Source organism: Acanthisitta chloris, unplaced genomic scaffold, assembly GCF_000695815.1.
Source record: "Acanthisitta chloris isolate BGI_N310 unplaced genomic scaffold, ASM69581v1 scaffold7814, whole genome shotgun sequence".
Taxonomy (NCBI): Eukaryota; Metazoa; Chordata; class Aves; order Passeriformes; family Acanthisittidae; genus Acanthisitta; species Acanthisitta chloris.
This window is the reverse complement of record NW_008670888.1, coordinates 26,843-41,134: the sequence shown is the minus strand read 5'-3', so window position 1 is coordinate 41,134 and position 14,292 is coordinate 26,843. Positions and strand designations below refer to the sequence as shown.

Here is a 14,292-nt window from a genome sequence, read left to right as displayed (position 1 = left end):
TTTTTTTTTAATGGTCACACCTTAAAATATAGGATTGAACAAACATCCTAATAGCAGGAAAGACATATGCAACAACACCATTATGACAAATGCCCTAAACTTTTTCAAACTGAAAATGAGAATTAGCAGTATTAGGTACATCTGTCTACCAAGTGTCCCTAGATCTGTCACTTCACTACAAATTTCTATTTTCATTATAAAATTAAAATATACTGGAACATACTTCTGGTAAAACTGTGTCACCCTCAAAGATACAACAAAACTCTGCTGAAACTTCTGTTTTTCAGTACTTGTCTGTATAAGCATTTTGGAAGGTACCAAAACCAGACTAAAGTTTCTCAGGAACAAGTTGCAGTGAAAAATAATCTCTTTTTCCTATACAGGTTTTCTTTCTCACAGCAAGATCACAGATATTATTCTGCAGCCTTGCATGAACAGCTCAGTTCAGCTAAGACACAAGATCTTCTCTGACATGTGAATAGTTACATCCATCCCTTTTGCAAGTCCTTGAGGATATTTTTTCCTCTCTTCACAAATCAGGAATCCCACAAAAATGCAAGAAACAACAAAATGCAGTATCTAAGTCCTCTTGTGGCGAATACCTCCCATTAAAGACCCCACATAATATGTATTCAGGAAGAGTGGAAAGCCTCAAGTTGTTAAAGTTTCTTTTTTAGGTCACTCACCTTAGGTAACTCCCATTCTGATCGGGAACCATCAGCACTGTAGTAGTATGGTCTACCTTGTTCATCTGCATGTTTTAGCCACTGTGGAAAGAAATGTGATGATGGAAAATGTAATCAGAGTGACAGTCAAAATAGTAAATCTCTGACACCTGAGATTTAAATTTAATTTTTAATAAAGTGCCATCCATTTCAGCAGTGTCTAACGCACAAACTCCATTAACTAACCAAGGTTAGATTGCAATGAGAACAGTTTTTTGCATCCTGAATTGGGTTCATTAACACTTCTTCCTTCTGTAGCTCCTCAGAAAACAGTCCAGCAATATCACACAAGTGACTGTGATAAACAGATATTTTTTTAGATGGCATCTCATTCTTATCAACATTACATCAACAGTTTAAGGAGGCACAATCTGTCCATCAGACCTGTGTCAGGACTTTACACATAAAATTACAAAATTAAAGGAAGCTGAACCAGCATCTGCTGATAAACTTAAAAGCTGAGCAACTTTCTTAAAACATCAGTGGGAACATGAGATGCAGTTTCCAGATAAATCATGAAGAAAATTTCTGTAACCTTTATAAGCAACTCCCACAATCAAAGAGGTAAACTCATGACAGCTGGGACTGGCCATGCAGAAAACAGAGAATTGGAATGAGAAGAAGTCTACAAGAAGATTGTGGAAAAAAATACACACAGAAACACTCTCAGCAAGGCTCTTGGCTCAAGTAGGTTTCACAAGATTGCCTTCCAACAAACTGATAGGAGATGCTTTTTTCTATAAAACCCAGTGTAGTAAAAAAAAAGTTCACACATTTGCTAAAATGCAGATATGTGTTCTACACACATTTAGTAGAAGCACACTAAACAGGAGAAAATTCCAAACATAAAATTGAATTGCAAATAAAACTTGCATACTTCAACTGGAGAAGAGGTTGTGCAACAATACAATAAACAAAGTACTGTTTCAGTGAACAACTCTGAATTTTGAAAAAAACCAAACTGCAACTTTAGTAAACTGTTAGAAAAATGGACTGCTTTACAAATATAAACAAATACTGTCATGCATCCCATGGGTGGAAAAATTATATGACATGCCCAGAATCACACTATGCTGTCAGCAGCCATTAGATAATAAGAACAGAGCATAATCTGCTGATATGGCTGTAGTTCAATAAAGAAGTTTGTCTACATCTGAAAGCAGTACTAAAGATGTCTAATAAAGGAAATGATGAAACTCATAAAGGATCATTATATTCAGTTCGAAACCATCCTAAATGAAAAGTCTACGTAAACAAGTGCAGCTCTTAAGAAAAACATTGTATTGGTATGAACTTCATTCCTAAAGAATGAAGAGGATGGGAACCAAGTGGATGGGAGAAGGCAAGAATTAAAAATATTTATACATATGTTCATTTAATATAAGCTGCTACACAAACAGATATAAGAAAACCTTTTCTAAAGCAAAGAACATATATAAGGTGAAATGTCAGTTCAGTTGCTAAAGTTTCATGCATACTCAAAACACCAAAAGGGGATACTGCTGAGGTATGCTTTTCACTTTTGGAAAGCAGATTTCATTTCTAGAAGTGAATTAGTAGTAAAGATTTAGAACACATGATGAGAAGAAGGAAAAAGTACCTTTTCATTAGTATAGTCATTGGTATATAAGGTTTGACCATGTTCATCCAACTCTTCTGACCAACCCTTTGGAGGAGAACCATACTGACTATCTGACTGGCTGTAACAAGAACTGTGGTCGTTTTCTTCTGATGAAAGATGCTACAAGTAGTCAGAAACATACAAGGCAGTTTTGAGAATGAAAGCGCTTTAAAATCTGAAAGATCAAAGATTATTTGACTAGAAAGAGAATAGTAATGAATTCAGGGAGTTCACACTTTTATATCTTACATCAGAGAATGAGAAGCATTTTTACAGTACAGACAACACAAAGTATTTTCAGAACAACTGCTTTATACTGATACTTTTATTTCCACTATATCAGGTTTCAGCTACTCAAATTTAAACTCTGCTTTTTTTTTGTCAATCTAAACTTTATTCCTACAAATATACATTACTGAATGATGAAGAGAGTTAGCTTTAATAGTCTGCATTGCCTAAAAAACCCAACATTACTGAATGATGAAGAGAGTTAGCATTAATAGTCTGCATTGCCTAAAAAACCTGAGAGACCTGCTACCTTGGTTTTCTGGCAACATCCCAAATTTCATACCTAAATCCTCTTCTTTTTCTCAAATACATCTGGAAACACAGCAATTATTAAGAAAACTTGAAACTCTAGTCCCAGTGCTTTACAGTACTTGTGCAATGCATCCTAAAATGCTAGGAATATCTACTCTTCTCCTTTCAAATCCAATGCAAATGACAATGAGCAATGCAACAGCAAGGCTTTCTACCAGACAAAGCTAGCCTGGTAGGAGCAATGCAACAGCAAGGCTTTCTACCAGGCAAAGCTAGCTGAAGACCAAAATTACATTCTGAAGGCAGAAGAGAATTAGAATGTAAAGAACAAGTTTGACATGTAACATGTAAAAAAGATTTTGCACACATGTCAAACAATTTCTGTTCCTCCATAAACCTCATTTATCCCCTGCATCAAAAAAAAAAAAAAAACCCTCCCTGCTTTCATCTCCCACAACAACATCTCTGTGCCATAGTCTCCTGAGAAATTCAATGCAGATTTCATTTCATAGTGTCTTGGATCCTCAGCTAGCGAGAGGCATATCACTTAAGAGGGAACATATCCTGCTACTCAGAAATTACAGCAGTAAAATACTGATTATGGTTCAATAACACTAGCATAAGGGTTTTAAGAAGAACTAAGGCAGGAGAAAGACAGAATTTCATTTTAAATAGGAAGAAAACCTCTCCTAAAAATGTTACAAAAATATTCAGTTATTAGAAACTGTCTGGTTTTAAGAAGTCGGTGGGTTTAGAGACTATGTGTTTGTGACATCTCCAAATGATTACTATGTTTAGTGTTACTTTTTTGAGTACCTTACCGCTTTGTATGACAAAAACTCCCTGCAGTGACACGAGCCAGCAAAGCTCAGCAAAGCCCATGGGATACTTTTAGGTCATTAATAAAGGAACATGTAAAAATCTAAGTGCTCTTTACATTTACAGAATGCAAGCACGTGAACTATGGACTAACCAATGCTACTTCACTTGCACATGGGGTAAAACGAAATGCCAATTTCTAACCACTGTGGGGAGTGTGTGTGGAGTCCTCACACTTGTGGAATTCAGACTCAGGAGCTGCTGAGTGCTCTTGGCCCCATTTGAACTACTGTTTTATAAGATAACTACACTGCGTCCACGTATTTAAGTTTATATTATGTTTTAATGGTTAAATATTAATTGCATTGACACACGGTCAAAGTAGCAGACTTTGGACATTATTATTACTATCAACAGGGAGTAGGACCTAATAATAGAATTAATTTGTATTGGCCTCTTCCAATCAAGTCCTGATACTGAGGAAACACCCTACCCATAACATGTAAAACTAAACAGAGGACTTAAAAATGAAAATTCTCCTAGAAAAGCCACTGTGTAATAAGAATGACTGTTAATGTGGCTATCTGTAGTGTGCCCATATAATAATAGTTCAGATGCTTCAAGGTTTAATTAACATCCCACACCTTTGCAGACCTAAACTTCAACAAAATTCCTGAGTTGGTACAAAGTTTACCAAGCCAAGGCATTCCTTGCCTCTCAGCTAGTAGGAACAACTGCTAAAGCTGCATCAACAGTGGTTAGAGGACACTGGCCAAACCACATTCAACAGCTTTCAATTTCACTTTCAACACTTTTCCAGTATTAATTCCCTATGTATTTTTCACGTATCATCCATGCTTTTTTCTGAGTCTCATCCCCAATTATTCTATACAACACTTAAATAAAGCCATCGAAAGGAGAGAGCTGCCCAACCTTACAGCTTGTAAGAACTTTGCTGTGACACTAAAGGGAATTACAGGAAAGGTCCTACACATCATCATCTCTACTGTCTTTCCGGGCTTTTTTCTGTTTACATGGAAAATTCTTGGGGGCAGAGACCAGTTCATCATGATGCATTTAATAGAAACAGTTCCTGTCTCTCTTCTGTCACTTAACCAGTCTAATTTTTAAAGTTACTACTACTTTTAAAAGGAAAAATAATAGTAATAATACTAATCGAAGAAGCTAGCACCCCTCTACTACTTGTTGTTTATTTTGAGAAAAAAACCAGGAAATTAAATGGCACCTTGGTCACATATTTTAAATGTAATTTTGATTTTAAATGAAATCTCATTGCTTTTCTACAGCTTGCTAGGTAATTTGTTGATGGCTACTTCACATTATGGTCTCCTAGCTATGCATTAGAGGTTGCTTTTCTCTGATATGGTGATGCCTCATTCCTTTTACAGTCCAACTTAATTAAATCACTTCACTTGACAAACTTCTCCTATTTACTGTTAAGCACTCCTTCCTCAAATACATTAAACAAGTCATTGCTCTAACACATTTTAGCTGTAATTCCAAAATTTTACACACTTTCCTGGAGGTCCTGTCAATAGGACTTCACTGATTCCTCCCAACCCATCCAAATAACTGTCATAACCTACAAATGTTTTCTTTGTGCCATATCTGTTACCAGCTTCTTTGACAAAGGAGGTACAATTCTGCCCCTTCTTAATTATCCAATAAAATCCAGTTTCCCAGTCACAAAGTTCTAAGACTAACTGTAAACTACTTCATGTTCCAATCTATTACACATACATTAGAATATATGATCATTCACAGTAGTCATTTTTACACCATCTTGCATTTTACCACCTAATATGATATAAGCTCCTCTGAGAACAAACCAGTAGAGATACAACTACCATTTAACCTTACTGCATGTGCTCTTTTATTGCTAAATGAGCATAACTCAGACTAGTGTAAAAGTCAACTCAACTTCATTATATTAAATTAAATCTGGTTTTACTAATTATTAAGGCATATTTGCTCTAATTTTTCATAATCAGACAAAATTTAGGATGCCCCCTCTATTTTACTGTAAATTAGGCTTGGATTTCAACCTGTACTCTGTTTTGGTTTAAGTACTCAAAATCAAAAACGAGAATATGAACACAAGCAGTGGAGTGTGAAGTACATTTCCAAATGTAGAACAGAAAAAGAAAGGGGGAGGGAAGGCAAGTGGGGGAGGGGGGGAAAGCAGCTCAACACATGACTGCTGGTAAGTGGATTGACATGACCTTGCAACACCTATCTCCCTAAACTCAACCTTTCATAACCCAAGTCAAGGCAAATTACTAAAGGAGCTTATGCTACTGGAAATATAAACTAGTATCTGGTTAATAATCATAACATGTATCATCCACTGGTCTCACAAAAGACTGAAAACTTGAGTGACAAAGCTGTCTGAAGGCCAATCTGTGATTGGTCGAGTATCACAAACAAACAGAAGAACAAAGCTGAAAGAAGTTATGGGCAACAAAAAAAAAAAAAAAGAAAAAGAAAAAAGAAAAAAGAAAACATTCTGAAGATGTGGTGAGGCTGTGGTACAGAGGTATGAGTAAGAGTCAAAGGGATCGCTTGCAAATGGGGAGGGAGAAAGAATTACTGCAAGTCCATTTATGAAAAGAAGGAAGAATGATGACAATGAGAAAACCAGTTACATTTAGTGTAAGGAGAACTGCTACTCAAAAAAAGCAATCGCCTTATCTAGACTAAAGCCAGAGTTGCACCCAGCAAAAGGACAGTCAGTGAAAAATTACCAGACCATTGCCACAGATAACAAAGGGACAGGTACAAACATTTCACCTGTTTACCTGTTGCTGCCACTAGCCTGTGGCAAGAAAATTTGGCTATTTAAACGATTGTAGACGTCATGGCTGTTATGAAGGACACTGTCAAAGGCAATGAAAGAGCTCCTTTACCCTTTCCCTCTTGTTTCTGTTACTGCTGTTCCAAAAGTAGACTTGTACGACAGGCTTCCAGCAAACAAAAATTTTTGAGCAGTCCACAATTCAACTTTAAAATTAAAAAGCTAGTTTTATAGTTTATAGAAATAGCTTATACATATATATACACACATGTATATATATAGGCTCAGGAGAAAATTCACCTAAACTATATATGGAAGTGAAATATGCAAAAGATTTCTTGATTTTTTGCTTTGTTCTTTCAGTCAGGAAACTGGTTAACCTAAGTTTGAACACAAGAGCACTATTTTAAGCATATTTAGATAATAATATATATCTCCCAACTATTCCTTTGCTTTATCTGAACCACTGCAGTTCAGTTAAACACATACCACTGTCTGGCTTTCCCCAGTAACTGGCTACACAGAATAAACTGGCACCTCAAATATTAGCCCAAATCATCTTTTACCATAAATAACTTCATGGTAAGCTTCAGGTCTCTTAAGCAAGGTCAGCAGCAAACCTTTGCTGAAAGGCTTCACAAGAGCAAAAGCTTTACATAATGAAAAGAAATCCACTGCTATACCCTAAAGAATATATTTATGGCCTGACCATAATCTAGTCAAAAGCTGCTATAACTGCTGAGGGGCTGTTTTTACAGGCATATTTACAACTTACTACTCTTGCACACAGTTCATGTGCACATTCTTGCACACAAAAGCAACTGAAGAGTGAAATTGTTGACAACTTCATACCACAACACATAACCCAAAAGACAAACAAAGACACTCCTTGACACCTTGAAACTCAGCAATACCAAATTCCACAGCAAAAGAACATTCATATGCATTACAATCTCATTGCTTGTGATCTCAGAAGGAACTACCTCATGATCTGCATGGCTCTGGGAATCCCCTTTATTAATGCTTGCATCTCGGGCCCACCGCGGAGGCTTCCAAGTTCGTTCCTGTGATCCTCTGTTGTAGTAATAACAGCGTCCTGTCGTATCTTTATGGGTCTCCCATTCCCCATTTATTTGGACTGGAGCACTTGTAGGTAGTGGTGGAAGTGCAGACTGAGATATTTTCAGTTCTTGTAAATTAGCATAAACTGGTGAATCAGGCCTCCCTTGGCTTGGTGGAGTAGTTGGCTATTGAGAGAAGAAATGTACTGTTAAAGAGCAAATGACTTTTCGAATGCTCCATTACAAATCAGAATATATTACAGTAGTAAAACAAACCAACAAACTCCCTTTTTTCCTGTTAAGTACAAAAGCACTAAGGACTGCCACAAGATGCTGGGGCGTAAGAACATAAGATTGTTAACTCTATGGCAGATATCACAAGCTATATTTATTTAATACTGAACCAATTTTTCAGCATTTCTCCAGATGACAGCTGATAATTATGTCTTACAGTGGGTTTGAAATACACTGGAATCATCATAAAAAAATTATATGCTTGCCTTGCCATGTTGCAAAACTTCAGCTTTAGTACTGCTCAAGAACTGTAAGGAATGTGATCTTGTTCAAGACAAAAACGTAGCATTTCTGAGATGCCACTTGTTAGGCAAAGATTGTTCCCCAACCTTTCCTCCTCACTGCTCATACAGCTGAAGGTGCATGTATAGCAGCAAGATCTAAACAAATAGCTCAGCTGAAAAGATGAGCACAACATTGTGACAAAGAAACCCTGAAAATAACCTGTAGGCCTTTCCAAACAAATGCTTATTTAAAAATATTTCAGGCAACATCACCAAGTATTTCAATTACCACTCTCTTCTTGTAGAACTTAACTGGATAATCCTATCCACCTCATTTTATTCATATACATGCACAAAAATGGAACAACAAGAAAACAAAATGCTAACGACAATTTCTCATTAATAAATAGTATGCTAACACAACAGCTGGCAGAAAACAAGTTTAGATGTCCACAGCACTTATTAAAACCACAAGTCTTTCCAAACAAGCCACTACAGTCTTCAGGAGAGAGACAAAGTTTCAGATGTTCAGTTTTTAAAGTATATAAAATACACCATGCAGAATGTAAGAGCACGTGTGTCCATGAGAGCTGTGACTGAGATTGTGAAAACAGCTAGTTATTACAGCAAACTGAACAGTTTCCTGGTAATGCACTGCCATCTCTGTATTTTGGGGCACATTATTTAGGTGCTCTAAAGGAAGGAAATATAATTTATATGATCCCCTCGGTTTTAATTGAGAAGCTTTGCTGTAGGCAAGTCCTTGTGCCTCTTGTTGCTATTGCATTACATAAAAGATCTTTTATAATGTAGTTTTAAACATTAAAATCGTAAGATGCTAATCTAGGCCACATCTAATCATATATTACCAGGGTTTGCTCAGGCAAGACAGCATATCATACCACACAATCAGATATAAACTGATTGCACCATAGCTAGAACCAAATATGGGCAATATCCACAACCACAGGGGGAAACAGCTAGAGAGGAACTTAATGAGATTAAAACGGGCACAGACTTGCTTTGCGTGCCTTGAAAAGAGAAAACACAGCTTACTAGATATAGCAAGTACAGTACATTTAAGGCAAACCACAAGTGGTGGGGAAGAAAAATTCCAGCACTGGCAAAACCTGAGCCAAAACCAATTAGTATCCTCCTCTACCTAATTCAAAGGAGAAATCTGTTATAAAACTTGATGTACAGTGAAAGGCTATTTTCCTACTATCCAAGTCACACACGCTAAGCAACTGCCTTTGGTAGAGTTGATCTTGAGAGCACTAACAGCATAAAGAACACTACTATGAACAAAGCATCACCCTACTGTCTCCAGGGATGAACCTCAATTCCCTAAGATGCTGGGGCAGTAACACTGACATCTCATTCAAGAGAACAGTTTCTGCACTGGTTTGCTAATAGTCAGCAGCGCTGCATTTCCCACGCAAATCATCCTGCCATTAAACCACCAGGCTTGTCACTGAAATGACAACATACACCTGCACTGCAGAACACATAAACCTCCAGCTCCTTCCTCTATTTCAAGGAAGTGGCAAAAGCAGCACCACCAAGCACCCTTGGCTGCTGCAGCAGGAGGCTGGTGGGTTGCACAACCCTCACCAACCCCTGAAACTCCTCTTCCAGACAAGACATTAAGAAGGCTTTTGTGTCTGGCCTGAAAGTTTACCAGTTGCTTTTTTCTTTTAACAAAGACAATGAAGTGCCATCATTAAAAGAACAGTTCTGTGTATTAATAAAAGTGCTTTCCAAATAGAAAGCCCGTGACACAGAATGCTTGGTATAGTTTTAGAACATGTTCTCAAGCAACGCATAGCTTGAGACAGAATATGGCTCAGTGGCTTCACACTCAGGTTTTCAACTGTTTCAGCATGATAACCAGCACAACTACAGACGAAGCTGAAGGACACGGATGGTCTAAGCCAATACTGGGAGCTCATGACCAATGTACTGCTGCATAACTTGGGCAGCAAAACAGCTACATGATAGGAAAGTGTAGCAAGGTATTTCCTTCTGAATGCTTAGTGCTTCCAAACCCAATAGACCAGTTTCTGGTTTTCAAGGAAAAGCCAGAGCTTTTGTCTTGAGAAACAAACAAGACAGCTAACCATCCTGCCAAGCAAGCCTCCAGCTACTTTCATTCCCTGCTGTTCTCTCTTCTGACAGATTTTTCAGGAAGAATTGCAAGATTTTTGAAAGGCATATGGAGGTTATTGCTTTCGACGAAGCACTAAAAAAAATGCAAAGCCATCAATTAACTACAACACACAGCTTAGCTCGTAAGTATGTCTCTGAGGGATACAACTTTCTTATCATGAGCTATTTTAAATAACCACGTAGCATACAATGATACTTCCTCATACCTCAAACCTCGCAATGAGGTATGTTGTTGTGTCTACAGTTATGCTCAGCTCAACAGCACCCAATCTTATCAGGCCTAATTTTTTCAATAATTTCTTATTCATTGATAAGAAAAGCAGCTTTCAGAAAGTTCAAAGTTTCCTGACATTAACTTTAGTGTACTTTCTACATCAGTGTTGCCAGGAACATCAATCCCCTCTCACTCCCCCATCCAAGTCACGAAGGGGAGACCCTCATAGGCAGGTCCCAGTAGATGTCTCTGTAGAGCTCCCAGGCTCTGCACCACCTCCCCCTTTCCTTTCAGATGACTGCTTTTGGAGTTCAAGACTATGTTCTACAAAAACCTTTAATAGTTTCAAGCCAAAAAGCAGCTTAGTCCTTTCATTTACAAAACTACTCCTTGCCAATATATAAATCTGAATAGACAAAGCATTACCTAAATCAAAACAGTTTCTGACCACTGCTATGGTTGTTTTCCCAAAACCAGACATACACAGCTTAAGGGAAACTTAAGTATATACAAACATTAGACAGGACTTCCAACTAGAACTTCACTCCCTGAACTTCTCAGCACTAACAAACTCTGAATGCTCATAAACATGGAATTAAACCTACCAAAAGAGACTCCTTGTCTTCTCACTATCAGAATCACAAGAACACATCCTTCAACATGCCCATGCAGGCACACACAAAATGCCTTATACTCTAAACACTTCAACATTCATTTGCTATTTGATACAGATTTCAGACTTTTTCATGTTGCTTTTTCCTGCTAAGAACAGTGAAGGCCTCTTGCTAGAAAAGTGATAAAGAAAAATTAGAAAGCACAAATACTTCTATGATACTACAACATGAAAGAAAATTGTACAGCCTATTAGGCACTATGCCAACTTCACGAGCATAAGGACCTCGCACAGAGCCCAGTAATGCTCTGTATTTAGTACTACAGAAATCTGCCACATTTAACTTCAGTCTCACAGAGAAGTCTGCTAGCACTAAATCCTTGCAAATTGATAAGGAATATAGTTTAATACAGGCAGGACAAAGTTTCCAGGATCAGCACACAACATTCTTCTAACAGGGACTGCACACACAGCATTTTCAGAGCACAGATTTTATACTACCACAGTAGGAAGCAGATATGTGCTTTAAATAAAACAACCTGTTAATCATTCATGAATGAACAGTCAACATTTTCAACAAAGGCCACAGATACACTATCAGACCTCTGAAAACCTAAACTCGGTGCAATGAAAAGCAAACTTACTATACTTTTTCACAAGGTTCTTTTCATTACCAAAATGCGTATCAGCTTCACAGAGGATACCTTAAATTTTAATGTCACCTTATACAAATAGCTTTTTCAATTGACAGTGTTTGTTTAAGCATTCAAAATTAAAGTAAACTTTAAAAAAAAAAAAAAAAAAGGATCAATGTACTCCAGCATGTTAAGACAGCAGTTCTGGGAGAAACAAGGACTATGGCTCTCTTCCCTATCCACCACCTAAAAATGCTGTTGGTTTATTTTCACACTATAAGAAGATATTGCATCAAGGATCCAGGCAAGTAAAAACCAGAAAACAATTACCTTCAAACTGGAAATTACCTTTTTTCTTTTACTTAAATCCAAGAGAAAAACTTCTAGAACATGACAACTGCTTAAAGAACTACTGCAATGTTAGCCTGCAAAACACGACCTACCACACATCAAGCTGTTTTAGCTGTTGTGCCTCTGTTTGCAGCTTTTCTTAATGGTATGAACCAGAAAGTGAATGCTTTCAATTCAGTAGGAGCATTCAGATTGCTAAAACTAGCTGCTGAAAATGAAGAAAAGAACGCTTAAAAAAAAAAAACAGCAAACCTCAATACCCTTTATGAAGTCATAAGCAACAGAATGTCCATGCTCATGCAAAACAAGAGCATTATACTGAAGAAAGCAATGGAGTACTGCCTCTGCAGCAGCAAGCTGAAGAAATGAGAACAGGCACATCCCACAGCATCCTGAGACAGTTCCCTCAACAACTGAGCTTCTTGCCAAGGAATTGCTGCTGTCCTTTTACGAAGGCCTGAGACTTCAATACCAGCTTTATTCAACAGGAATGATACAAAAGAAACCTCAAAACCTCTACAGTTTCGTTTCGTGAAGCGACAGCTTCAACTGGAATAATTAGCTAATCTTCTCCTTCCTCTTTCTGCTCTTGGCTTATGCTTTTACAAACATGTTCTGGTCTCTATTTTCTTTCCAACAGATACATGACCATTTAAAAAATACCCAAAAATCCACAAAGAAGACTTTCCAGCAAGTCCTCTACCACCTCAGAGGTGAAGACAAGCCTTAATTGAAACAGGAATCCAAACAATTTTTTATGCACTGTCTCCAACCTCATTGGCTAATTCATGCTGTAAGTCTGAGGAACACAAAACGATGACAGTAAATATTATAACCCTGTTAATAGCTGATTATAAATTTCAGACAAGCTATAGTAATGCAAAAATTATTTTCCTGCATTGAAGTTCTTGTGTTCAGTTGATTTGCACTTACAATGTGGTGAGAAAATATGACACTGCAAAGCAATACACAACTGAAATCATCCCACAAAAATCATTCAAATATATCTGCCTAATAAAGGCAGTTATATGTTGAACATTCAATAAAGCTAGCTACATGTTAACAATTAAATGTTTAAAGTGTCCCATTTCCAAAGTGAGCAGACAGACTCAAAGTAATTGTTTTTAATGGCTAGCCAGTAATTTTCCATTAGACTGAGAACAGTTAAATTAAGCACCTGATTCACCTTCACCAATTCTTTCTTTCAGTAAATTTTGCATTTTACTTACATTGAATTCCAGACTGAGATATTATTTTCTTCTATTACTGGAGACAGTTGCATAGAATTGATTTTAATATAAATTCCTCTATTTTGTTTTAAGAAACCAGATTATGAAGCAAAGGGTCTCAGTACATAGGACATCAGAGTCTGCCAGAAGGTGCTTATGTTACTTCAGCCATTTAAGTTCCCTTTTGCTTTAGCTCTCTCTTTAACACCAAATTAAAAATAATAATAAAATCCCAAAGTTGCCAAAAGTATAAAGCTTTAGTGCTACTGTAAGGCTTTACCAATATTTAGATGCATATCAAAAAGCCTCTAAAACTAAATACATTCCCTTCCCTTGGTAGCCCAAAAAAAGTGACTTGCATTATTTTCATACTCATCAAGACAATGATTAATTGTACTGCAAAATCCTGCAGCACGGAAAGCCAAGAGGTGGCTGCTTCTGCCACATTCCCAAGCACTTGGGAACAGAAATGGAAACTGGCTGCAGCAGCAGGAGGGCTCTCTGGTATGACACAGCCTACGACAGGGGGGAGCACTTGGCTGCATCTCTGAGTACCACAGACAACAATCCCAGATCATCCATCATAAGTGATAGATCAAAGAGAATTGATGGAAAACCTTTTTTTTTTTCCTGTATGCTTTGCAGATTTCCCATTCACATTTCTGCAGTTGCTCACTGAGATGGTCATGAACAAACTATTACATATGAACTTAGGAAGTTTATAGCAATAAAAGAAATTGTCTCGAAGGATTGCAACAGTGATGTCAAATATTTTAAAAAACGGAAATAAGATCTTACAAAGGGATCCTTTGTGAGACATGCACAAAGATGACAGTGTTTACCGTACTTGTACTTTGCCACTTGCCCAATCTAGCTTCTCCCTTCTATAAAAAAGCTTTTGTCCAAGGATATAGACAAAGCTGCTTTTCCTATACTAGAAAATTTCAATACCATATGAAACACTTTACATCATACAAGCTTA

General features: G+C 37.2%; 1 protein-coding gene across 1 annotated transcript in view; it reads right to left on the bottom strand.

Moving 5' to 3' along the window:
- Window positions 1-686: 686 nt before the first annotated feature.
- Window positions 687-14,292, bottom strand: part of LOC103801453 (rho GTPase-activating protein 12-like) — a gene marked incomplete at its 3' end in the record, with an annotated part of 35,172 nt that continues 21,566 nt past the window's right edge. Inside the window, 3 exon segments of the mRNA XM_009073868.1 lie at window positions 687-767; window positions 2,326-2,466; window positions 7,504-7,767. Coding sequence (XP_009072116.1) covers window positions 687-767; window positions 2,326-2,466; window positions 7,504-7,767 — 486 coding nt within the window.